This window comes from Trachurus trachurus, assembly GCF_905171665.1.
Source record: "Trachurus trachurus genome assembly, chromosome: 5".
NCBI classification, from domain to species: Eukaryota; Metazoa; Chordata; class Actinopteri; order Carangiformes; family Carangidae; genus Trachurus; species Trachurus trachurus.
Window position 1 is genome coordinate 4,179,908 of NC_139896.1, and position 24,849 is coordinate 4,204,756.

Here is a 24,849-nt window from a genome sequence, read left to right on the forward strand (position 1 = left end):
TCTAAAAATGATGTGAAATGATGTGTTTTCAACCTTCAGAGCAACATTATCAGTGAAATCTTGTTAGTCTCGTATCCTCCACTGTTTGGGTTTCTGTCGGCTCGATGTTCACTTCACTGTCTCGTCTCTGATGATGAAGTGATACGAGCTCATGTAGTGAGTTTTGACTAAAAACAGTTGCAGACTGAACCAGGAAAATGAGGTTAAAACGCAAGAGAGTTGTGTTTCTTTGAGTGAGGCGGCGGCGGGGTTTACATACCCTGGCAGAACTTGTGAAATATTGGCCATATTTCAGAAAGTATAATTGGTCTTGCAAAAAAAAATGTTGTCAGTTGTTGGTGGGCGAAGCCATTTATTATCACACAATTGTGTTTACTCTTTTAAAATCATAATGATAAGAGGTTTAAATGGCTACTACAGTAACTGTACAGTAAGTCATTGTGTGTTTGTTGTGTGTTTGTGATGGAAATGTTACAGAGGAGACAGGAATGTGAAGGCGTCTCTCCTGTGGGTTTAGGTCCATAATTGAGCTGTGACACCTCTGTATTAACAGCATGGGATCAGATGGATACAGGCCGTAATGAGCAGAAACAGGGACGAGTCGTAGTCGTGTTGGAGGTGGAGGTGGAGGTGGAGGGTGGGTGGCCTCTGCACTGCAAAAACTCTCAATCTTACCAAGAATATTTGTCTTATTTCTAGTCAAAATGTCATTTCTAGTCAAAACAAATCTCATTATACCTAAAATAAGTATATTTATACATATACATACATAGTTATACATAGAAAGTAGCTTGTTTTTAGACACTCTTTACTTATTTCAAGCCTATTTTCACTTGAAATAAGTAGAAAAATGTGATAGTGGAGCAACTAGTTTTTCTTTCTTATAACAAGCACAAAAAACTTGCTTTCACTGGCAGATTTTTCTACTTATTTCAAGTGAAAATTTGTTTGAAACAAGTGAAAATGATCTAAAAACAAGTTAATTTATAGGTGATGAGTCTTATTTAAAGTGAAAAGAGTTCAGTTTTGACTAGAAATTAGACATTTTGACAAGAAATAAGACAAATATTCTTGGAAAGATTTAGAGTTTTTGCAGTGTGCTCAGTGGTTTGTAACTAACTGCAGCCTGTTGTCGACTTTATAAACCAGAGCAGTGTGTATAGTAGTAGTTGTGGTGGACGGACGGACGTTGTTGCTGCTGCAGCTCTGAACCAGCTGTGCAGCTTCACAGCAGCAGACAGACTCAGCGCTGGCTGGCTGGGGGTCAGCTGGCTGCTCTGTAATCCTCATTCTTCAGAGGTGGATCATCGCAGCCGCAGGTCTGACTCATGCAACGGGGCTGAGTTTAAAAACCGCTGGAGGAGCGCTCTCCCTCACAGAGCCAACAGAGTCTCTCTCTCTCTGTCTGTCTGAGCTGAGCTGAGCTGCTCTACTTCTACTGCTGCAGCTTTAATTCGTTTAAAAAGCTTCGGCTCTGGATATTTGAGAGAAGCAAAGAAACGGTGGATGAAAACTTGAAGAAACATGGAGCTGAAGCTTCTGCTGCTCAACCTCACTGGAGCTCTTTGTGCTGCTGTGGTGCAGTGGACGGAGTTAGATGAAGCAAAGGTTTGGATTAAAGTTTTTTACTGTAATAATCTTTATGCTGTATGTTTGCACTTCAATAAGTTGGACTCATAGTTTCCTTCTTGTTTCTCCTCAGGCGTATCTGAAGCAGTACGGTTACCTGAACGAGCCGGCCGACCCACTGGACCCAAACCACCTGGAGGAACTCATCGATGCCCTGAGGTAACACAGGAAGTGAAGCTGCAGGAGGAGGATGTGTGGGAGTGAGTGTGAGTTTGTGTGTGAGTGTTGGTGCAGATGTTGACTGAGCAGATGTGTGCAGGGTTTTCCAGAGGGTGAATGATCTGCCACCTACTGGCGAGCTGGATGAAGCCACGGTGGCGGTGATGAGGCAGCCGCGCTGTGGCCTGGACGACCCCTTCAACAAGAAGCTGCACAGATACAGACTCATGGGTGAGTCCAAGACACAACACAACGATGTCCTTACTCAGAGAAATGAACCAGAATTTAAAAATATCTCCTTATTAATATGAAACTAAAGCTGCAGGTGAAAGGACAAATGTTTTTTATATTGTACTAGAAGAACAGATCTTTTAGTGCAAGTAAAAATTTTCTGTTATAACATATTTCATATCAGTGACTTTCTGTTTATGAAAATATCTAAAGTAAAAACATACATGATGTAGTGTGTATATTCCATACATATATATGTCTAGTCTAGACCATATAAATATGCATGAATAATACGCACCTTGACATATCATGTACATAATTATTCATATTTATACCTATAACATACATATTTTTCCTAAATTCATAATATATACTGTAACACAAACTTGGAGTCTGCTGATTACATTTATATGATACATGTGTCACACAGATTTGACTAATAAGAAATCTCATATTGTATGTGGTTTACACATAAACGCATGTACTATGTTATATTTAGACTTGCACTTTACCTATTTAAACTTGCACTTGCACTTTAGAAACTGGCACTTTATACCAGGCACTGTATAGATCACATGCACTTTATGTATAGGTATGAATGTGTATATGATTGTGAACCACTGTATAATTCTTGTGTATTTATGTCTGTTTGTGTGTTACCTGCCAAGGGACTACGGATGCAAATTAGCAAGTTGCTAACTCTGACGCATTTACATTTGTGCACACGTACGAATGTTCATTAATGTGTATTGTCCCTTTTAAAAAAATGTGCATACAGTAGTATATATCCAAACCAAAGCTCATTGATATGTGTTAATATTATACATTATGTATGTTTACTCAATGAAAACCTGTATAAGCATAATATGATGTGATATGAACATATAGTGTCAATATATATACAGTATGAATATTATTTTTTGTTTTTATGAGGTGAGATTTCTCTTATAAACCCATCTGGGTTTCTTTAATCTCACCTGCACAACTGGTTTGCTGTTTTTATGCTGTTTTTCTTTCTTGTTAATTGTGCAAAATAAAATTAAAAAAAATCATTAGGAAGGTTATATCTCCTTTTAATGTACATTTGTTGAATAACTTGTGTTAATGTTGTTGTGTGTCTGTCTCTGTGTCAGGCCGGTGGAGGAAGAGGAGTCTGACCTATCGCATCTACAACTTCACCCCGGACATGAAGAAGTCGGAGGTCCGGGCAGCGATGCGCTCGGCCTTCAGCTACTGGAGCGACGTGACCTCTCTGACCTTCAGGGAGATCGACTACGGCCGCGCGGACATCAGGATCTCCTTCCACAAGAAGGACGGATTCTGCTCCGTTCCCTTCGACGGTCGAGGTCAGTTTCTACACTGCAAAAACTCAAAATCTTACCAGGAATATTTGGCCTATTTCTAGGCAAAATGTCATTTCCAGTCAAAACAAATCTAGTTATACCTAAAATAAAACTCCTCACATAAAAAGTAGCTTGTTTTTAGACACTTTTTTACTTCTTTCAAACATATTTTCACTTGAAATAAGTAGAAAAATCTGATAGTGGAGCAAGTTTTTCTTTCTTATTACAAGCACAAAAAAAACTTCCTTTCACTGGCAGATTTTTCTACTTATTTCAAGTGAAAATTAGTTTGAAACAAGTGAAAATGATCTAAAAACAAGTTAATTTTTAGGTGATGAATCTTATTTAAAGTGGAAATAGTTTAGTTTTGACTAGAAATGAGACATTTTGACAAGAAATAAGACAAATATTCTTGGAAAGATTTGGAGTTTTTGCAGTGTACTTCAGCAGCACAGACTCAGGATCAGAAACACAACACAACACACAACTAAGGATGTCACGATTACTTGTTTTCACAATTAATCGCGGTATTAAACGCTACAATTAATTGATCGTAAAGATTCCTAAATACCGTCACTTTCCCAAAAAGATTATGTCGGAACCATATGCGCTTTGTAAAGGAAGATGCACAGATGCCATTTACACTGCAAAAACTCAAAATCTTACCAAGAATATTTGTCTTATTTCTAGTCAAAACAATCTTATTATACTTAAAACAAGTATATTTATACATATACATAGTTATACATTAAAAAGTAGCTTGTTTTTAAGACACTTTTTACTTATTTCAAGCAGATTTTCACTTGAAATAAGTAGAAAAATCTGATAGTGGAGCAAGTTTTTCTTTCTTATTACAAGCACAAAAAACTTCCTTTCACTGGCAGATTTTTCTACTTATTTCAAGTGAAAATTAGTTTGAAACAAGTGAAAATGATCTAAAAACAAGTTAATTTTTAGGTGATGAGTCTTATTTAACGTGGAAAGAGATTAGTTTTGACTAGAAATGAGACATTTTGACTAGAAATAAGACAAATATTCTTGGAAAGATTTTGAGTTTTTGCAGTGAACTTCAGCAGCACAGACTCAGGGTCATGTTGTTGTGTTGTGTTGTGTTGTGTTTCTGACCCTGTGTGTGTGTGTGTGTGTGTGTTTTCCTGCAGGTCACGTCCTTGCCCACGCTGAGTCGCCAGAATCCGGTATTGTTCATTTTGATGAGGACGAGTTCTGGACGGAGGGAACTTATTATGGGACTAATCTGCGCATTGTGGCGGCGCACGAGATCGGCCACGCGCTCGGCCTCGGACACTCGCAGTTCAGAGCCGCGCTCATGGCACCGGTCTACTCCGGTTACCGGGCCAACTTCAGGCTGCACGCGGACGACGTCAGCGGCATCCAGGCGCTGTACGGTGAGTGGGTGGGAGGATGCTGAGGGTTTCACTTATTAGTCACAAACCCCTGAAGCTCAGAGAAGTTGTTTGTCTCTGAAAAAGAGATGACAGGATTGTTGTCTTACTCTGTGCCAGACTATAATAATAGAGGGATGATTATTTAGTTGTTTAAAAAGCATCATAAAATAAACATTCTTGGGAAATTTCATTAAATTTGCTTTAAAACTGACTGAGATATTGAGGATCAAAAAAACAAGAATCTCAAAAAGTACCCGTTTGGGTCCCTAGAGGCCTCAAGGGTTAATTTTGTAGAAAAATGACAAATCACAGACTTGCCACAAAACAACTTTTGTACAAAACACCAACCTTCTGGCTTTAAGAAACACTAAAAAAAAAAAAAAAAGGCAAGAAAGAAAATTGTTGTAGTCAGTCACAATTGTTAGTTTTTTTTAGATCAAGTAGAGGGAAAAAAAAATAGAATCACTCAATTTTGAGGAAAATATTATCGAATCACACTGGTAGCATAAAGATAGAAAACTTAAAGCAGAAGTAAGCGATCCGGTCGTTTTGGCTAATGCTGCGTTCCAGGCAGGCTTTTGAAACCATAAATTACAGCTTCAAGTCACAACTTACGACTTTGTAGCGTTCCAGGCAACCCACTCGTGTTTTTCCGACCTGTTTTACCTGTGAAAGTCACTATAACGGCCACTCGTAACTTCTGACCCGTGAACTCGCACCAGATCGAACTGGTACGACTTCACAGGTCGGAAAAACAAGAGTTACGAGTTGCCTTGAACGCACCATAACGTCTTGTCAGCCAATGGAGTTAGCAGCCCCCGCCCTCGTCATGGATCTATTGGTCCTCGTCCCTACGTCACCACATTCAGGCGCATCCCTTGGCTGCACACACAGAGAGGACCGCCCCTTTATGCCGTTCTCTCTCCTCATTGGATAAAGGTTGTAGGATACAAGGAAAGTTTTCTCCTCGGCTTACAGCAGAGCAGAGTGACTGACAGACCCGTGTTTCAGACCAAACACTCTATAGAAGTGATTGCTGTCGGAAGATAGAACTATTTAAGACTTATATTAACACAAATATTACGCTTACTTCTGCTTTAAATAGAGTGTAGCTATGTAATATTCAGTGATGAATCGTCATTCATCAATGAATTCAGTCATTACATCTTCAATAAATGCACAAGTTTACACGGACATTTTGGACACTTTTCTGATTCCGTCGATTGAAAGGATGTTTGGCGATGATGACTTTTCAAGATGATAAGTGAATCTTGCCGTCGAACAAAACCGTGAAAACTTTCCTTCAAAAAATGAATCACTGAATATGACTTTGATCCAGTCGTCCACAGTCCATGATGCTTCTCATCAGCCCACTGTCACCTTGTTTTGTTTCTGTCTAGGTGTTAATGACGGCCTCTGTTTGTCTTCTCTCTATGTAAATCCTTTTCCTTCAGACGGTTTCTTACAGTTTGTGATTGAAGCTCTGACTGTTCAAACTGAGTTTAAACTCACTATTCATGAACGTTTAAAGTGTCAGGGAAAGTTGAGCTGCATGAATTCAACCTGGAAGTAACTTGTGTCTCCTCTGTCTATTTAACAGGAAAACGCGTCAGCAGCACTTTAGCCAGTCCAACGACCACCGACGGTCTGTTCCCCACGGAGAGCAGCCAGAACACGGAGCCCGTCCCCGACCCCTGCACCGCCGCGCTGGACGCCATCATGCTGGGTAAGAAGGAGACGATGACTGTAGCAGCATGTTTTGAGATGTTTTTAAATCCCTTACCTTTTTTATTATTATTATAATTATTTATTTTTTCTCTCAAATACTTCATCGTGCCTCTACTATAGGATCTGAAACACTTAAAGGTACATTGTGTAGGAATTCCTCCCATCTAGCGTTGTGGTTGTATATCTCAAGCAAGTCAATCGTATTTTTCATGCTGCATTCACGTGAAATTGGGCAGACAGCAGACGGACGACAGCCGCTGCACGTAACGGCATAAACAAGCCTCTATGTAAACAAGTGGTCCATCAGCACGAGGCAAAACAATACACGTGACACTATGTTGTCATGGCGATGTGGTATTGTTTAACCTGACCCACGTTTTACCGGCTTTCTCTCGACTTCTGTGACTAAAATGACATCTGGTTTGTTACCGACGACCGTCTGCCCGACTGCAGGTGAATGCAGCATACCACGACATGGCAGCAGCACCGAGCTTACCCGCTCCATGGAGATATGAATGATATGAATGACTAATTCAGAGCTGAAAGGAACACTTCACTTTGTTGATGGGGGGGATTACTGGTTAATGAAAAACAGACTTTTGAACGAAATAATCGATTTTACTGAATAGACTACAGGAGAAGTTACACAATGTCCCTTTAAAGCAGAAGTAAGCGGAATATTTGTGTTAATATAAGTCTTAAATAGTTATATCTTCCGACAGCAATCACTTACATAGAGTGTTTGGTCTGAAACACAGGTCTGTCAGTCACTCTGCTCTGCTCTGAGCCGAGGAGAAAACTTTCCTTGTATCCTACAACCTTTATCCAATGAGGAGAGAGAACGGCATAAAGGGGCGGTCCTCTCTGTGTGTGCAGCCAAGGGATGCGCCTGAATGTGGTGACGTAGGGACGAGGGCGGGGACTGCTAACTCCATCGGCTGACAGGAAGTTAGACAAAACCACTGGATCGCTTACTTCTGCTTTAAGATGTTTAGATGTTGTACTTTTGTCTGTTTACGTACGGACATGGAAGTAGTTAATAGGGTTTCCTAATTTCTTCACATGACTGATGCGTCTCTTCAGGTCCGTGGAGGAAAACCTTCGCCTTCAGCGGCGACTACGTGTGGACGATCTCCGACCTGGGACACAACACGCCGATGAAGGTCGACCGGCTGTGGAGGGAACTCCCCGGAGACCTGGACGCTGCCGTGCACTCGCCCAGAACCAACAAGACCTACTTCCTGAAAGGTGAAGCTGCTTCCTGGTTCACTTCTCTTCTTCCAGCTGTGATTTAAAAGAATAGTTCACCCAAAATTCAAATTTCACTCATTATCTCCTCCCCCTCATGTGGACTAAGGGCTGGGAGAAGTTTCAGAGTCCTCCGTGGCTTCTCTGAGTTACAGGGGGTCTCGGCGTAGCAGTGCATGTCCATATAACGGTTGCAAATGGATACCAACTGTCTTCGTAACAAAAAGACACACCAAAAAACAAATCTCCTGTCCGTCCAAATCTTGCAGGAAGAGGAGCTTCCTTTACAAACAAGCTTGAAATATAGACTTATTTAATTTTTTTCAGAACAATTTCGCATTTCGGGGCTTCAATACAAGACGGACATTACATACGAGCAGCATGGAGGTATTTGGATGTTTTTTGGTGTGTCTTTTTGTTACGAAGACAGTTGGTATCCATTTGCAACCGTTATATGGACATGCACTGCTACGCCGAGACCCCCTGTAACTCAGAGAAGCCACGGAGGACTCTGAAACTTCTCCCAGCCCTTAGTCGACATGAGGGTGAGTACTATTCCTTTAAGAACATTAAAACTGTTTGTGTTCTGCCAGGGAGCAGAGTGTGGCGCTACACCCGCTTCCTGCTGGACTACGGTTACCCCAAACAGGTGAAGAGGATTCCTCCCAACATCGACGCAGCTTTGTACCTGGAGAGGAACAAGAAGATCGTCTTCATTAAGGTATCACTGATCATCACACAGAAGCAGCTTCTTCCACATGAAACCACCTCCACATTTCAATTTATATATAAAATAATATCTGTTAAAGGGATAGTTCACCCAAAATTCAAATTGCACTCATTATCTACTCACCCTCATGTGGACTAAGGGCTGGGAGAAGTTTCAGAGTCCTCCGTGTCTTCTCTGAGTTACGGGGGTCTCCGTGCAGCACTCCATATGATGGTAGCGAACGGGGCTCACTTTTCTTCGTCCAAAAAGACACACCAAAAAACATCCAAATACCTCCATAGTGCTCGTCTGTAATGTCCCTCTGGTATTGAAGCCCCGACATGAGAAATTGTTCCGAAAAAAATTAAATAAGTCTATATTTTAAGCTTGTTTGTAGCGGAAGCTCGCACGATTTGCGGAGCCGTGAACTGTGTCAATGCAAATCGCGCGAGATTTGGACGGACCAGGAAGAGCAGTGCTGGGAGCTTCCGCTACAAACAAGCTTAAAATATAGACTTATTTAATTTTTTTCTGAACAATTTCTCATGTTGGGGCTTCAATACAAGAGGGACATTACAGACGAGCAGGTATTTGGATGTTTTTTGGTGTGTCTTTTTGGACGAAGAAAAGTGAGCCCCGTTCGCTACCATCATATGGACATGCAGTGCTGCACGGAGCCCCGCTGTAACTCAGAGAAGCCACGGAGGACTCTGAAACTTCTCCTGCATGCAAAACAGCTGATGCGCGTTGCCTTCAGGGACAGTTTTTCAGCAAGCAGTCTCTGCATTTACCTCTAAAACAACTCCGTCAGGATAATACAATAAAGCAACAGGGCTTATTTCTGTTGTGGTAAATACATAATAGTAAATGCACTATGACTGGTGTCTCAACCATTTTTTAGTTCCTTTTTATTAAACCTTTCTGTTCTGCTAACAGACTTACTGTAAGAATTGTGGGTAAGTGATTCCACAAGATAAAAAGATTCTTTTCCCACATTACCCCAGGTTGTAAAAATATAAAAGTTAGAAAAAGTGGGATGTATGGGGGGGAGTTCCATTTAAATTCAAACAAAAAAACACTTTTTGTGTGTTTATTTGAGTTTTTATGTACCATAGATGATTTTCTCTTCACATCTGTAGGATGTAAAGTTCAGGAGCGATATATAGATTTAAAGTTTTCATTTTTCACAGTCGGAAATTCCAGGATGGGCACAAATGGTCCACCAAAAAAACTAAAATTTGTGCAGGGATCATCAAAATTCATGTACTAGACACATTGAGGATTACAAAAAGCGAGACTAGTAATGTAATGAAGTGAAATCCTTGATGCATGCAGCAGATACAGATGCAGTAAGTGTCTTCCTCTCTCAGGGTTCGGAGCACTGGCAGTGGGACGAGCTGAAGTACAACGACCTGAGCATCTACCCCAAGCCGCTGTCGCTGCTCTTCACCGGCGTTCCCTCCGCTCCGGACGCCGCCTTCACCTGGACCAACGGAAAGGTCTTCTTCTTCAAGGGCGACGAGTACTGGAGGGTGAACGAGCTGCTGCTGCGGGCGGACAGAGGATACCCGCTCAGCAAGAAGGAGCGCTGGATGAGATGCTAGTGACGGCGTCGTCTGACCACCAGGGGGCGGCAGACCCTCAGTCAGAGGCAAACAGAGAGGCGCACTGCAAAAACTCAAAGTCTTTCCAAGAATATTTGTCTTATTTCTTGTCAAAATGTCTCATTTCTAGTCAAAACTAAACTGTTTCCACTTGAAATAAGACTCATCACCTAAAAATTAACTTGTTTTTAGATCATTTGCACTTGTTTCAAACTAATTCTCACTTTAAATAAGTAGAAAAATCTGCCAGTGAAAGGAAGTTTTTTGTGCTTGTAAGGTAAGGCAAGGCAAGGCAATTTAATTTGTATAGCCCGTTTTTACCAACAGTTTGTCTCAAAGGGCTTTACATGGCATCATAACAACATCCTCTGTCCTTAGACCCTCACATCCACTGAGGAAAAACTCCATAGAAAACCCTTTTAACAGGTAAAAATCGGAGAAACCTCAGGGTGAGCAACAGAGGAGGGATCCCTCACCCAGGACGGACAGACAGACGTGCAATAGATGTTGTTACAGACAAGACAGTTTACAGTTTATGACACAGAATGTGCAAAATAATAAGAAAGAAAAACGTTTTCTACTTATTTCAAGTGAAAATAGGCCTGAAAGAAGTAAAAAAATGTCTAAAAACAAGCTACTTTTTATGTATAACTATGTATGTATATGTATAAATATACTTATTTTAGGTTTAATGAGATTAGTTTTGACTAGAAATGACATTTTGACTAGAAATAAGACAAATATTCTTGGTAAGATGTTGAGTTTTTGCAGTGCGTATGGGTGTGTGGGGGTGTGCTGGTTTCACTCCAAATGGGGCATTGACAACAACTGTGCAACCTCAACAACAACAACAACAACAACAACAGTGATCAATTGTGAAATATCATTTAACATGAAAGAAAAAGAGAATAACAGTGTGAGGACTGGTTTTATTTCACTGGACGGATCGATTCCCTCCCTCTGGAGCAGAAACAGGCCGATTCCTGTGAAACTGTGTTTGTGTGACTGTGAGAATTATGTAAGCTGAGCTGAGCTGTGATCTCAGGGAGAAGTCGAGGGGAGGCCTTGTTCTTCTGTTGTGTTTTTTTAAAAATCTGAAACATATGTGTTGCATTACGTCGTCTTAATACTTTCAGTACGATGTAACATCATCATGGTGATTGGGAGTGTGCAGCAGCTTCCTCTAATGTTCAGTTCAGCGTTCGTCATCGTTAGTAAAACATTAGCAGCATCATTACTGTGGCATGAAGCAAAAGTTTCTGTTAATGTGAACAGTTCATCAAGTGGAAAATGATCTCCAGAAGACATAAAGTTACAGATGACACATTCACTTTACATTTTAAACTATATAGATATTTATTTATTTTCATCTTTTCCATGTTCAAACTGCCAGAAAAGGAAAAGGTCCCTCAGCAAAGGTCTGGGCCCCCTGCATACACTGCAAAAACTCAAAATCTTGCCAAGGATATTTGTCTTATTTCTAGTCAAAACAAATCAAATTATACTCAAAACAAGACTCATCACATAAAAAGTAGCTTGTTTTTGACACTTTTTACTTATTTCCAGCCTATTTTCATTTAAAATAAGTAGAAAAATCTGACAGTGCAGCAAGTTCTTCTTTCTTATTAGAAGCACAAAAAACTTCCTTTCACTGGCAGATTTTTCTACTTATTTCAAGTGAAAATGAGTTTGAAACAAGTGAAATTGATCTAAAAACAAGTTAATTTTTAGGTGATGAGTCTTATTTTAAGTGGAAAGAGATTAGTTTTGACTAGAAATGAGACATTTTGACAAGAAATAAGACAAATATTCTTGGAAAGATTTTGAGTTTTTGCAGTGAAGGATTGTAGCTAATAGCCCCCCCTTCGGAAACTATCACAGTGTGTAAATCAGTGTTTTTCAACCTTGGGGCCTGAAATGTCTAGTATTTGATTTTTTTTTTTTAAATGACCGTACTTTTCTGGACTATAGAGCGCACCTGAGTATAAGCCGCACCAGCTAAATTGTAAAAGAGAATACATGTATAGGCCGCACTTGAATATAAGCTGCAGGTTTTCATGTTGTAACATGAGATATTTACACAGAAAGACAGTAGGGAACTGTGCAAGTCCGCTCGCTTTTCCACTGTTCTGGTTACGCTCCTCTCGCCCAGGTGCATTTGTTTACAACAAAGCCGGCGAAAAATCAATAAATGGAGCGGTGGAAAACTTAACATGACATATACGATGTTACGGCGTGTGTGTTTGTGTAGTCATTAACAAAAGATTACGGGTTACGGAGCGCGTTTGTGTCGCGTGTGGAGAGACGAGAGCTGGGACACCGGGGCGGGGAAAAAGTAGCGGTTTATAATCCCGAAAGTACGGTACTGATAAAAATATTTTTTTGACTAATGATTTTAACTATTCTTTTAAAAATAATGATTAAAAACACCACGCACATCATCTTAAACAACAGCATTCTGTACTTTCGCGTTCTTAAATATAAATTGAGTTCAAATAAATTGCAGCAGATATCTGAGCTGCCTCATCTTGACTGACGGCGCCTTGTTTCCCTTTTTCACTCTGAAACTGTAGAAAACTAAAATAATTCACTGATACTGATTAAAATATTGAAAAAAAAGAGTGTTTCATGTTTAACTTTATGTCTTTTGGAGATCATTTCATCTTCCACTTGATGAACTGTTCACAGTAACAGACATTTAGGACCAAACTTTAACATGATGACACTGTGAGAAATCATGTGGCATGGATCCTTCTTCCCTTTCCTTCCTTCCTTCCTTCCTTCCTTCCTTCTTTTTTTTTCCTACATGAAAATCTAACATTTTGTAAAATTAAACAAGACGTACTGTCAGTGTGTGTGTGTGTGTGTGCGTGTGGCTTGACATTCCCACAATAAAAAGAAAAAGAAAAGGGATAAAAGGATAAAAGCTGTGTAATGTTTGCGGTGATGAAAGGCCGCTCTGTGCTGCATTGTGTTTATCTGGGGAAAAAAAAAAAAGAAAGAAAAAAACCTCAGAAGCGCCATGGCAACCTCGACCAATTGCAGCGTAGGAAATCCTCCCCATGACCTCTTTATTGCCGATGAGAAATCTGGACGGTGACGACGCTGCTGCTGCAGTGTTGCTATGACACCGGAGCGACAAACAGCAAAGACAGACAAACAGACGGGTCGTTTTTTTTTTTTTTTTAGTTTTGTTTTGTATCAAACAAAATTTATTCATCTTTGAAATTTCTATCAACAGGTTATTTACAGATTCAGGTGACAAGTGCATCGTCCCTGCAACAAAACGAACATACAAACAGAATGGATAATTATTTAAAAATCTACAAATTAACATCAAACATGCTTTGTTTTTTTTTTCATTTTTTTGTTCCTTTTTTTCCCCAACACTACTTGCACTGTAAAAACTCAAAATCTTTCCAAGAATATTTGTCTTATCTCTTGTCAAAATGTCTCATTTCTAGTCAAAACTAATCTCTTTCCACTTAAAATAAGACTCATCACATTAAAAATTAACTTGTTTTTAGATCATTTTCACTTGTTTCAAACTAATTCTCACTTGAGATAAGTAGAAAAATCTGCCAGTGAAAGGAAGTTTTTTGTGCTTGTAATAAGAAAGAAAAACTTGCTCCACTGACAGATTTTTCTACTTATTTCGAGTGAAAATGGGCTTGAAATACTGTAAGTAAAAAGTGTCTAAAAACAAGCTGCTTTTAAATGTGTTGAGTCTTATTTTAGGTAGAATGAGATTAGTTTTGACTAGAAATAAGACAAATATTCTTGGTATAAACTTAGATATTGAGTTTTTGCAGTGTGGTTGTTGTATAAAATAAATTATAAAACATTTACTTTACTCTAAATTCTTCACCTACTTTTATTCTGACGGAGCTTCGCTGCAAAAACAAAAAACACAAGAAGGTGAAAGAACTGAATTAAGAGAAAAAGTTGTTTCCTGCTACGAGCTCAACACGTTCAGGAGCTTTGAAATACAAACGGCTGAAAAAGTTTTCTTTGCATCGTTTTAGTTTTTTTGCTTCACGGCCTCGGGAAAAGTTCACACACACACACACACACAAAAAAAAAACACACACACACACACGATAAAAAATGAAATAAAATAAAATAAAACACACATCCTATGACGACAGGGTTAAAGAGTAAAAAGACAGGTAATAGTAACACAACAACAACACTTCATGGCGATGATGACTAAACTGTGTGAAAAGTTACAGTACAACAGTCAACGTTTCTGTGGCTCGTACTCGCTGTGATGGTGCGTTTTTAAAGGGATATTTCACCCAAAAAAAAATAGATAATTCACCCAATTTTCATCTACTCACAGTCATGCCAAGGAAAGAAGGGTTTGGAGAACTTTCAGAGTCATACACTACAAAAACTGAAAATCTTACCAAGAATATTTGTCTTGTTTCTCGTCAAAATGTCATTGTCATTTCTAGATTTCTATGAAACAAATCTCATTCTACTTAAAATAAGACTCATCACATTAAAAAGTAGCTTGTTTTTAGACACTTTTTACTTCTTTCAAGCATATTTTCACTTGAAATAAGTAGAAAAATCTGATAGTGGAGCAAGTTTTTCTTTCTTATTAGAAGCACAAAAAACTTGCTTTCACTGGCAGATTTTTCTACTTATTTCAAGTGAAAATTAGTTTGAAACAAGTGGAACTTATCTAAAAACAAGTTAATTTTTAGGTGATGAGTCTTATTTTAAGTGAAAAGAGATTAGTTTTGACTAGAAATTAGACATTTTGACAAGAAATAAGACAAATATTCTTGGAAAGATTTTGAGTTTTTGCAGTGTATAATGGCGGCGGATAGAGTTCACTTTTGAATGGTCCAAAACACACACTATGAAACATCCAGATACCTCCATACTGCTTGTCCGTACTGACCCAAGTGTCCTGAAGCCGCCACATGGAAAAGTTGTTCTGAATAAATTAACTTCATCTCTGTTTTTAGCCTTGTTGTAGCAGTAGCAGTGTGTTTTGTGTGACCTTGGCACTGTTGAAGATGAGTGAGTTGCGTTTTCTGTTTCATTGTCCTCTGTATGATAAACTGAGACATTCCCTGTAGACGAGGAACCTGGATGTCTAAACATTATATGTTGTGTTGGTTTTTTATGTAAGAGAGGAGATCTATGCTCTAGCTAGATTCATTGATGGAGCTTGGAAATTGAGACAGGAAGGATTATATCCCACATAAAATCATGGTTTGCTGCTGCTTACTGTTCTGTATCCTGAAATCCTATATCCCCACACTATAGCCACTCTTGAACGTACAGTATGTATTTAAATGTTTAGTGTCTTATAAGCCCATGTGCATGCATGACACTTCAATAAAACAATCAAAATCAATCAGTAGCTCCCAGTGGCTCTGTTAGATGTTCGTTGGTCATTGTAAACCAAAAGCTATTGGATGTTTGATGTAAACACGGAAGAACATCTCTCCACTGGGAGCTACTGCTACAACAAGGATAAAAACAGAGATCACATTAATGTTTTCTGAACAACTTTTCCATGTAGCGGCTTCAGGACACTTGGGTCAGTACAGACGAGCAGTATGGAGGTATCTGGATGTTTCATAGTGTGTGTTTTGGACCATTCAAAAGTGAACTCTATCCACCACCATTATGAAAACCTGTTGGAACTCCTAAAGAGTTTTGATGACTCCAAACCCTTCCTTGGCATGACGGTGAGTAGATGATTTGGTCAATTATCGATCTTTTGGATGAAGTATCCCTTTACGTAATGCACAATGGGAGGAAATGGGAGGACCGCGCTTCACTTCAGTCAGCGTCAGTGTGTGTGTGTGTGTGTGTGTGTGTGTTGTAGTGGTTTGTAGCAGAGTCAGTCACTTCTGCCTCCTCTTCCTCCTCCTCTAAAGAATAAAAAGCAGCATCTTCCTCGTCTCCTCGTCTTCACACCGACGCTCCGTCCTGGTTCTGACTCTGGATCAGTTTCAGTTTCTTTTTTAACAAAAGTCTCTCTCTTCTCCTCTCCGGTGTCAGACCCTGACGACGGGCGTGGTGGCGGTGAGCGGAGCCGTGGAGCCGGTGTCGTAGTCCAGGTCGATGGTGGTGTGGTTGGAGGTTCCCAGGCTGCTAAGGGAAGTACCGGTGCCCATCTGTCTGTCCCGCAGACTTTGCAGGTAACTCTGAAGAGAAGAAAAACAACCACACATGAGACAACAGAAATTAACCTTAGAAACACAAGTCGGTACATTGCAAAAACTCAAAATCTTACCAAGAATATTGGTCTTATTTCTAGTCAAAACAAATCTCATTATACTTAAAATAAGACTCATCACATTAAGTAGCTTGTTTTTAGACACTTTTTTTTACTTATTTCAAACATATTTTCACTTGAAATAAGTAGAAAAATCTGATAGTGGAGCAAGTTTTTCTTTTTTATTACAAGAACAAAAAACCTGCTTTCATTGGCAGATTTTTCTACTTATTTCAAGTGAAAATTAGTTTGAAATAAATGTAAATTGTCTCAAAACAAGTTAATTTTTAGGTGATGAGTCTTATTTAAAGTGGAAAGAGTTTAGTTTTGACTAGAAATGAGACATTTTGACAAGAAATAAGACAAATATTCTTGGAAAGATTTTGAGTTTTTGCAGTGTAACACTTTACTTGAATATGGTATTCATAAGATTGACATAAAACTGTCATAACCATGACATAACAGCTGTCATAAACATCAATGAATACTTATGACAGCTGTCGTTAAGTGTCATTCGGTAAGTTATGTCACTTTTGATGCAAAGTTGACATTGTTTGAGATGTCCTTGTTATGAGAACTTGACATAATTTTTTAAAGTTTGGCAATTAGGTCTGCTATGACAGTTTAAATTGTCTTTATGTCAGGTTGTCAGAACAAAAACATCTCAAATATTCGGTTCTGATGACTTGTATCATCAGAACCGATTGTCAGCCTTCTTTCATATTTAGGCTGAAAATCACAGGGCAAGTCAGCAGTGTAAAACTCCAGCATGTGGGAGGATCTGAAAGTCCAGCTGTCAAGATTTTTCATTTTATATCATACCAAACACCAAAGATATGTATAAATGAAAATGATGAGCTTACAGGTAAAATAGAATATAAACAAATAAATTATTAGGCAAAAAGGTGAATTTAATTTAAATATCGGCCTATTTGACTATCCGGCCCCCAAGGTGTCTGTTGAGAAAGATTCTGGCCCTTCAACAAATATAGTTGATGACCCCTGCTTTAGAGAGTGTCGCCATCTTTGTATGTTTGTACGGCAGCCCAAACGGAAAATCCAGCCACTCAGAGAGCACGTTTCAAGAGTTTCACGTTCACAAATAAACCAACGACGAAGAAGGAGGAGGAGGAAACAGCAGAGGGAGTGAGTTAGTAGTTAGTCGTCAGCTAATAGTGAGAAGATTAACCTGAAAGTTTGCGAATGGATCACACATAGGCTACTGTCCTCTGAGGCCACCGTCAAAACTGTCCCCGACGGGAACACGCATCAGCGGTTTTGCATGAATTTCCCTCTAAAACAACTCTGTCTGGTAACGTTGTGTTATTATCTCATAGCGTGGTGAATGTGCAGGTCACAACTTGTCCACCAGAGCGTTGTGGAGTTGTTGGATTGTGTATTTGATGAGTTTGATGAGGGAAACCAAGAAATCCCATAATGAGCCTCCGTAGCGTAGCTCTGAGCAGCTCACGGCTCTGCTCCGCCGTTCTAAAAATAGCTTGCACCGACAATTAAAGGTAACGAACCTACTGCTATGACTATAGGGATTATGGCAATGGGCAAATTTGCCAAAATGTTGAACTTTCCCTGTAACTATGGTGCAGAATGGTTTGTTCTAACTTCCTTTGGCTATTTGTCTTGGTATCACTGGGGTATGAATACATTCGGACATGGTGATTTTTATTCACCGTTTAAATAATAACCGTATTTTCCGGACTATAAGTCGCGGTTTTTTTCTAGTTTGGCTGGCCATGCGACCTATATTCAGAAGCGACTTATAGGGCCTATATTTATAAAAAAAACCTACGCTATGACCACAAGAGGGAAGCACGGCTTTTATTTCTAAATCCCTCCTCATTCAGTGGCTCATCTTCATCTTCCTCACGTGCTGTTCTCCTCGCTGCGCTGTCTGACCTGTCTCCGTTGCGCCGTAGCGCTTCACTCCCAGTCAATTCAGAGTATTTTCACAGCGTATTCTGCGGCCCGTCTTCGGTCTCTGCTCCGGTCCCGACTGGGCTCCGGACACGGAGCAGAGAGCCAGGTCCAACAGTGCAAGGCTGTCCCTCTCTGAAGCAGAGGACAGGTCGGCTTCACTCCCGTCCGTCTTCACAGAGTCCACAAAGGGTTTCTGATCACAGGGTTTCCAGCGCTGCCGCCTAAACTAACGTGTTAAAAAAAAAAAAGTAGCGATATTCGCCGCCGCCGCCGCCCCCCCTTGGGACGATCGCCTTCATTCATCTCCGCATCCTCACACACACATAGGCTACACACCACAGAGAAGCGCGCATGCATAACAGCAGCGCGCGCTATAGGTGCCGGCCTTTCGTGTAAACAAAGCCCGGCCATTATATGACACCCGGCTATTAATTAAATGTTTGAAAAATAAATGCGACTTATAAACCGGTGCGACTTATATATGTTTTTTTCCTCTTCATGACGTATTTTTAGGCAGATGCGACTAATACTCAGGTGCGACATATAGTCCGGAAAATACGGAAATTATATATTAATTATATTATTATAAATTAAAATAAAACACCTTTAACAGTGTTACTTTACTTAAATAAACTGGTCATGGCTTCAGACTTTCCTCCGTGTCCTATTTATGTCAAATCTGAGTTGAAATACTGATCTGTAACTGACAAAATTAAGAAATTCCTTGTATTTGACAGGGGAATGAATACTTTGGGGCTTAAGTCTATGAAGATATACAGTTATTAGTTAGCAACAAAACTCTAATTGTCTTGATGTAGTGAAGCTGCTCATCTTTCCCCACTCTCCTCTACTGGTAAAAGCACAACAATAACAACAACGACAGCAACAACAGTTAATCTAGAACTACCACAGCACACACGCCATGTGGGGCGACACTGACCGGCGCCAGTAGGTCCCCAGCGTAACGTTTCACTGGGGTGGGTTTACGACGGTAAGTGCCTTCCTGCCCACCTGCCTGCTGCCGCTTCTTGGCGTCCTTCTCTCTGATCCGCATCAGCTGCACGCGCTTCTGTCGCCCCCTGATGACGACTGACAGGACACAGAGGACAAGAGTCACATAAAATACTGTAATACAGTAATAATAAGGAAGCACATCTGTTTTAAGTCCTAACTCAAACATCTGGAAATGAAAAGTTAGATTCTGGACTTTCTTTCTTTACAACTTTAAATTCATCGTTAATCTCAGAGAGCTGCAAGTTTTAATTATATTAAATACTAAATAACTGCTAAAACATATGAAATAAGTTCATTTTAGCCTTTTAACTGCATTACAGTAATATGAACATTTTATACAATGTTTTTGTTTAACATTGATTTTCTTTGCAATAACTTTGATATATCTTCATTCTTGCTCCACGGTCATTTTCTTTTTCCATTTCCATAAAGAATAAGAATAAAAACAACTTTATTTATCCTCAAAGGGAAATTATATATTATTATTTAATACATTTCTCTAATGTCAATAAATTACATTGATTTCCAGTTTCACCTGGTAGTTACTCATTGATTTATTACTGTAAGGATTTCAAGAATCTATCATGCAACTTAAAAAAAAACCTTTTCCCTTCCCAGTGAGAAAAGTTCACATGAGACAGAACAAAGAGGCAAAGTTTGGTTTAATATCTGTCACTGATCGGCTCATGACTCCTGCAGCGAGCGTGAATAAGATCAATCATATGATCACTGAACGCTGAATGTTTCTCCTTCATTAAAGTAAAGTAGGTCGTCGTCGCCACTGGAAAAATAAATGTCTAATTTTTCATTTTTTATTTCTACTTTGGCTCCTTGATGCCGTCAAACATGTAACTCTCTGGAGTCACAGGCCCCTTTATATTGTTATAGGAGAGGAGGAGAGGAGGAGGAGGAGAGGAGAGAGGAGTGAGGAGATAGAAGAGGAGGAGAGGAGAAAAGAGGAGAGGAGAGGAAAGGAGGAAAGAGGAGAGGCCAGGAGAGGAAGGTAGGAGAGGAGGATAGAGGGAGGAGATAGGAGGAGAGGAGAGGAGAGGAAGGTAGGAGGGGAGGAAAGGGGAGATAGAAGAGGAGAGGTGAGAGGAGTGAGGAGATAGAAGAGGAGGAGAGGAGAAAAGAGGAGAGGAAAGGAGGAAAGAGGAGAGGAGGGTAGAAGAGAGGCCAGGAGAGGAAGGTAGGAGAAGAGGATAGAGGGAGGAGATAGGAGGAGAGGAGAGGAGAGGAGAGGAGAGGAGGAAGAGGAGGAGACGAGGAAAAGGAGAGGAGAGGAGGATAGAGGGAGGAGATAGGAGGAGAGGAGAGGAAAGTCAAGTCAAGTCAAGTCAAGTCAAGTCAAGGAAACTTTATTAATCCCCGAAGGAGAGGAGGAAAGAGAAAAGGAGAGAGGAGAGGAGGAGGAGAGGGAAGATCAGTGAGGAGAGGAAGGTACTGTAGGAGAGGAGGAAAGGGAAGATAGAAGAGGAGAGGAGAGGAGAGGAGAGGAGGAAAGGAAAGAGGAGAGGAACATGTTCTTACCCTCGGTGTGTGAGAAGAGGAGAGGAGGAAAGGAAAGAGGAGAGGATCATCTTCTCCTTACCCTCGGTGTGAGAGAAGCTGTCATCAGTCAGCTTCCACTGCACCAGCACTCCGATGAGGCTGAGCGCCGGCCAGATCCCCAGGATGACCCAGCTGTACCAGCAGAGCGGCGGTGCGGGCGCCAGGCGCAGGCACTCGTACACGTGCGTGGCGAGCGCCAGCATCTCCACGAAGTAGTCGGCGCACACGGTCATGATGGCGGCGCCGAACACGGCCGTGGAGAGCATGGTGAAGAACTTCTGCCACTGCAGCGTCAGCACGGCGAACAGCATGCCGGCGCCTAGCAACGCGCCCAGCGGCACCCACACCGTGGTCGGCGTGTAGAACTGGTGCGTGACCAGCAGGGCGGCGAGGGCGAGCAGCAGCCCGAGCAGCAGCCCCGTCATGAAGAGGCCCACGCTGCGCACCAGCATGGTGACCAGGCCGCACAGCAGGCCGATGCCCAGCCCGATGCCGGCCGACGCCTCCACGCTCAGCTGCGTGTCCAGGACGTGCTCCTTGTGGCACAGCAGGAAGATGATGACCGAGCCGAACATCAGGCCGGACAGGAACATCACGGCCTTGAAGCAGCGGTAACCTGGGAGAGAGGAGAGAGGAGATGCCACAGAGAGGGGAGGAGTTAACTTTGTGTAATTAAAGGTATAATGTGTAGGAATTCCCCTCATCTAGCGGTGCGGTTGCATATTGGAACGTGTTCTTGATGTTGCATTCACGTGAAATTGGGCAAAACTACAACTAAGACTAAGACTATATAAAAACTACAACTAAGACTATATAAAAACTACAACTAAGACTATATAAAAACTACAACTAAGACTAAATAAAAACTACAACTAAGACTATATAAAAACTACAACTAAGACTAAATAAAAACTACAACTAAGACTATATAAAAACTACAACTAAGACTAAGACTATATAAAAACTACAACTAAGACTATATAAAAACTACAACTAAGACTATATAAAAACTACAACTAAGACTAAGACTATATAAAAACTACAACTAAGACTAAATAAAAACTACAACTAAGACTATATAAAAACTACAACTAAGACTATATAAAAACTACAACTAAGACTAAATAAAAACTAAGACTGAGACTAAATAAAAACTACAACTAAGACTAAAACTAAATAAAAACTATTAAAAACTACCAGTCAATTCCTCTAAAATAAAAACTAAAGTAAAACTGATTCATCACTTGTTGAACTCACTAAAACTAAACTGAAATAAAAAAGAAAACTGAAAAACTAAATAAAAACAAAAACTAATGAACATTTTAAATCAGCTGTAAAACACAGTAAAACAATTATTTATCATCCCATTAGTTTCTCATCTCTTATGATATCAGGCTCCTGATCCATAAAAAGGTTGGTTTGTTGGTTTTAACACTTATGATTTCAGTTTTAACTCTCATTATTGTTCTTATCATTATAACCGGGTCAAAACTGATCCCAACAACACAAATGTCACAATTTTAACCAGAGTGATTTAGAATTTTGTGTTATTTTGTAATATGTAGGAATTCCCCCCATCTAGCGGTGCGGTTGCACATCTGAACGTATTCTTGATGTTGCATTCAGGTGAAATGGGGCAGACATCAGACAGACAACAGACGCTGCATGTAACAGGATAAACAAGCGTCTATGTAAACAAGTGGTCCGCCAGCACGAGGCAAAACAATACAGGCTTTCTCTGGTGGAGTAAAATGACATCCGGTTGGTTTGCCGACGGCCGTCTGCCTGACTGCACCCGAATGCAACACCAGTGCCTCCGTCCTTCCTCACACTACACAGTGGTGACAGTTTTAACAGGCCGAGCCCACAGCTCCGCTCAGTTTCCGTGGTTACCTACGGTCAACGCTGCCACTCAACGCAAAAAATGGTGATGCAACATGGCCGCCTCGGTTCGGTGCGTCGCCCACTTATGTATTTGTAACGACTTGTAACAACTCATTCTAAGGAACCAGAAAGCTTTCATTTGTATGCGGCTGTGATTCACCTTCAGTGAAATATGTATTTATGAAAGACAGATTTGATTTTTGCTAATAAAAAGCCAAATAAGTTACATACTAGTTAAAAAGTTAAGAGTTAAAGGAGAATTCCGGTAATTTTTGACCCCTAAATCGTTGTCCTGATGGTCACCCAGTGTTGGTTGGAGCAAAAAACGCAACTAAAATTGATGCAGGCAAACCAGAGTTACACCATGGCTACCCGGCACTAGGGATAGCCACAACGCTAACCCATGGGGGCAATTCTACCACAACCACAACAAACACTCAGAAAACAATCAAATATCTATGGTACATGACTGGAATCCTTAGAAACACCACTGAACTCATATAGTGTAGAGTAGAAACAGTATAAACTTTGTGTTTTTGCATGTAGTCACTCACCTCAGATAGACTTTTTCCTTGTTGTGATGATTTCTTTACAAAAATAACCGGTGGAGCAGTGCAGTGGTAATGTCCAAAATATCTCTGACCGTTTATTTTAGTAAAGAAATCATCACAACAAGGACAAAGTGTTAGTTTCTGTGGCGGGGAGAGCAGGCGCTCTGTGATGGGATAGTAATGTCTTTCCAGGATGTTTCAGAGTTCGGCTATCTGAGGTGAGTGGCTACATGCAAAAACACAAAGTTTATACTGTATTATGTAACAACTTATTAGAAAAATGCGGCAAAGTTTATTACTTATTGTGTTCAAGAATTTTATCACATAATGTGGCAGATTATTACATAATGCGGCGCTACAAGGCGTCCACTAGTTGGTGCAGGTGTGGCGCACGGGAAGTCTTTGTTTTATAAATAATTAAATAGATATACAGTCAAACAATAGAAGAAATATATATAGTATATATAGACTATAGATATATAGTCATATATCAAAACAAAGTTACTGCCTAATGAGGCTGTATTGCATAACTTAAGTTACAGGACGCTCACGAGCCAAGAAGAAACACCAGGCCGAGGCCACGACGAGTGCATAACACAGGAAAAGTGCGTCATCAATTATGTTTCTGAGCAGAAAATGGGCTTCAATTATGACCGGTTATATTAGCTGGATTTGATTTTTAACCCCCCTGATGAATCACTCCCTTACACCACAGAGATCTAGAGTGAGGAACTGACAGAGTAAGAAAAACAACTACCCCCACTATATGACTGTAATTCACACGTGTTGCTGCACATGGATCCAATCAGAGTGTGTGTGTGTGTTATGTCATCGCGTGTCCTCACCAAAGAAGCAGTAGATGATGCCGAACAGGCAGCACATGGAGCAGATGACGGCAGGGATGATGTCATACTTCCTCTCGATCTCCAGGCTGCAGGCGTTGACGTCGGTCGGCCCCGCCCCCGCCGGCCCCGACCCCGCGGACCCCGAGCCGAACCCCGAGCCCGAGCCCGGCCCCAGCACCGGCGGCGCCAACCCCAGCCCGGTGGGATCGGCCATCGGTTCGCTGAAGGACAGACGGACGTGGGGCAGGATGGACGACGATGATGAAGCTCAGGACGAGGGGCAGAAAGCTCTGGAGGTGGAGGAGTTACCTCAGGTCCATCGGAGCAGCTGACACGTCTGAGAAGAAGCAGAAGCAGAAGAAACAAAACAGTTTTATTTTTTGAGCACATTTGTAGCGCCGCATTATGTAATAACGCCACCATACACTGCAAAAACTCTAAATCTTACCAAGAATATTTGTCTTATTTCTAGTCAAAATGTCATTTCTAGTCAAAACAAATCTCATTATACCTAAAATAAGTATATTTATAAAAAAGTAGCTTGTTTTTAAACACTTTTTACTTATTTCAAATTTTCTAATAAGTAGAAAAAGTAGAAAAATCTGATAGTGGAGTGAAGTTTTTCTTTCTTATTACAAGCACAAAAAAAAACTTGCTTTCACTGGCAGATTTTTCTACTTATTTCAAGTGAAAATTTGTTTGAAACAAGTGAAAATTATCTAAAAACAAGTTAATTTTTAGGTGATGAGTCTTATTTAAAGTGGAAAG

At 40.5% G+C, this 24,849-nt stretch overlaps 2 protein-coding genes across 3 annotated transcripts; one reads left to right on the plus strand and one right to left on the minus strand.

The window, feature by feature from the left end:
• The first annotated feature begins 1,414 nt into the window (after positions 1 to 1,414).
• On the plus strand, positions 1,415 to 10,151 carry mmp19 (matrix metallopeptidase 19). The gene is made up of 9 exons (XM_083971850.1): positions 1,415 to 1,608; positions 1,703 to 1,788; positions 1,889 to 2,019; positions 3,153 to 3,365; positions 4,523 to 4,768; positions 6,369 to 6,494; positions 7,580 to 7,744; positions 8,338 to 8,465; positions 9,824 to 10,151. Exons 1-9 carry the CDS (start codon positions 1,525 to 1,527, stop codon positions 10,055 to 10,057), a joined length of 1,413 nt encoding a protein of 470 aa, XP_083827976.1. The 5' UTR covers positions 1,415 to 1,524; the 3' UTR covers positions 10,058 to 10,151.
• Positions 10,152 to 15,840: 5,689 nt separating this feature from the next.
• On the minus strand, positions 15,841 to 24,366 carry LOC310986103 (transmembrane protein 198-like). Of its 2 annotated transcripts, none has more exons than XM_083971868.1 (4): positions 24,082 to 24,366; positions 20,842 to 21,417; positions 19,177 to 19,325; positions 15,841 to 16,230 (listed from the first exon to the last, which is right to left on the minus strand). In XM_083971868.1, exons 1-4 carry the CDS (start codon positions 24,293 to 24,295, stop codon positions 16,081 to 16,083), a joined length of 1,089 nt encoding a protein of 362 aa, XP_083827994.1. In that variant the 5' UTR covers positions 24,296 to 24,366; the 3' UTR covers positions 15,841 to 16,080. The 2 variants fall into 2 exon arrangements, with proteins under 2 accessions (XP_083827994.1, XP_083827995.1); XM_083971869.1 differs by having other exon boundaries at positions 16,068 to 16,230; positions 19,248 to 19,325.
• Between the last annotated feature and the right edge of the window lie 483 nt (positions 24,367 to 24,849).

Bases quoted from the DNA above. Each gene is read 5' to 3' on its own strand.
- LOC310986103 (XM_083971868.1), bottom strand. From the start codon at position 24,295: ATGGCCGATCCCACCGGGCTGGGGTTGGCGCCGCCGGTGCTGGGGCCG. The intron at 21,418-24,081 runs GTGAGGACACGC...CCTCTCTCCCAG, and splicing joins CATCATCTACTGCTTCTTTG to GTTACCGCTGCTTCAAGGCC. The intron at 16,231-19,176 runs GTCAGTGTCGCC...TCTTCTCTTCAG, and splicing joins CTGGGGACCTACTGGCGCCG to AGTTACCTGCAAAGTCTGCG.
- mmp19 (XM_083971850.1), top strand. From the start codon at position 1,525: ATGGAGCTGAAGCTTCTGCTGCTCAACCTCACTGGAGCTCTTTGTGCT. The intron at 4,769-6,368 runs GTGAGTGGGTGG...TCTATTTAACAG, and splicing joins CGGCATCCAGGCGCTGTACG to GAAAACGCGTCAGCAGCACT. The intron at 7,745-8,337 runs GTGAAGCTGCTT...GTGTTCTGCCAG, and splicing joins CAAGACCTACTTCCTGAAAG to GGAGCAGAGTGTGGCGCTAC.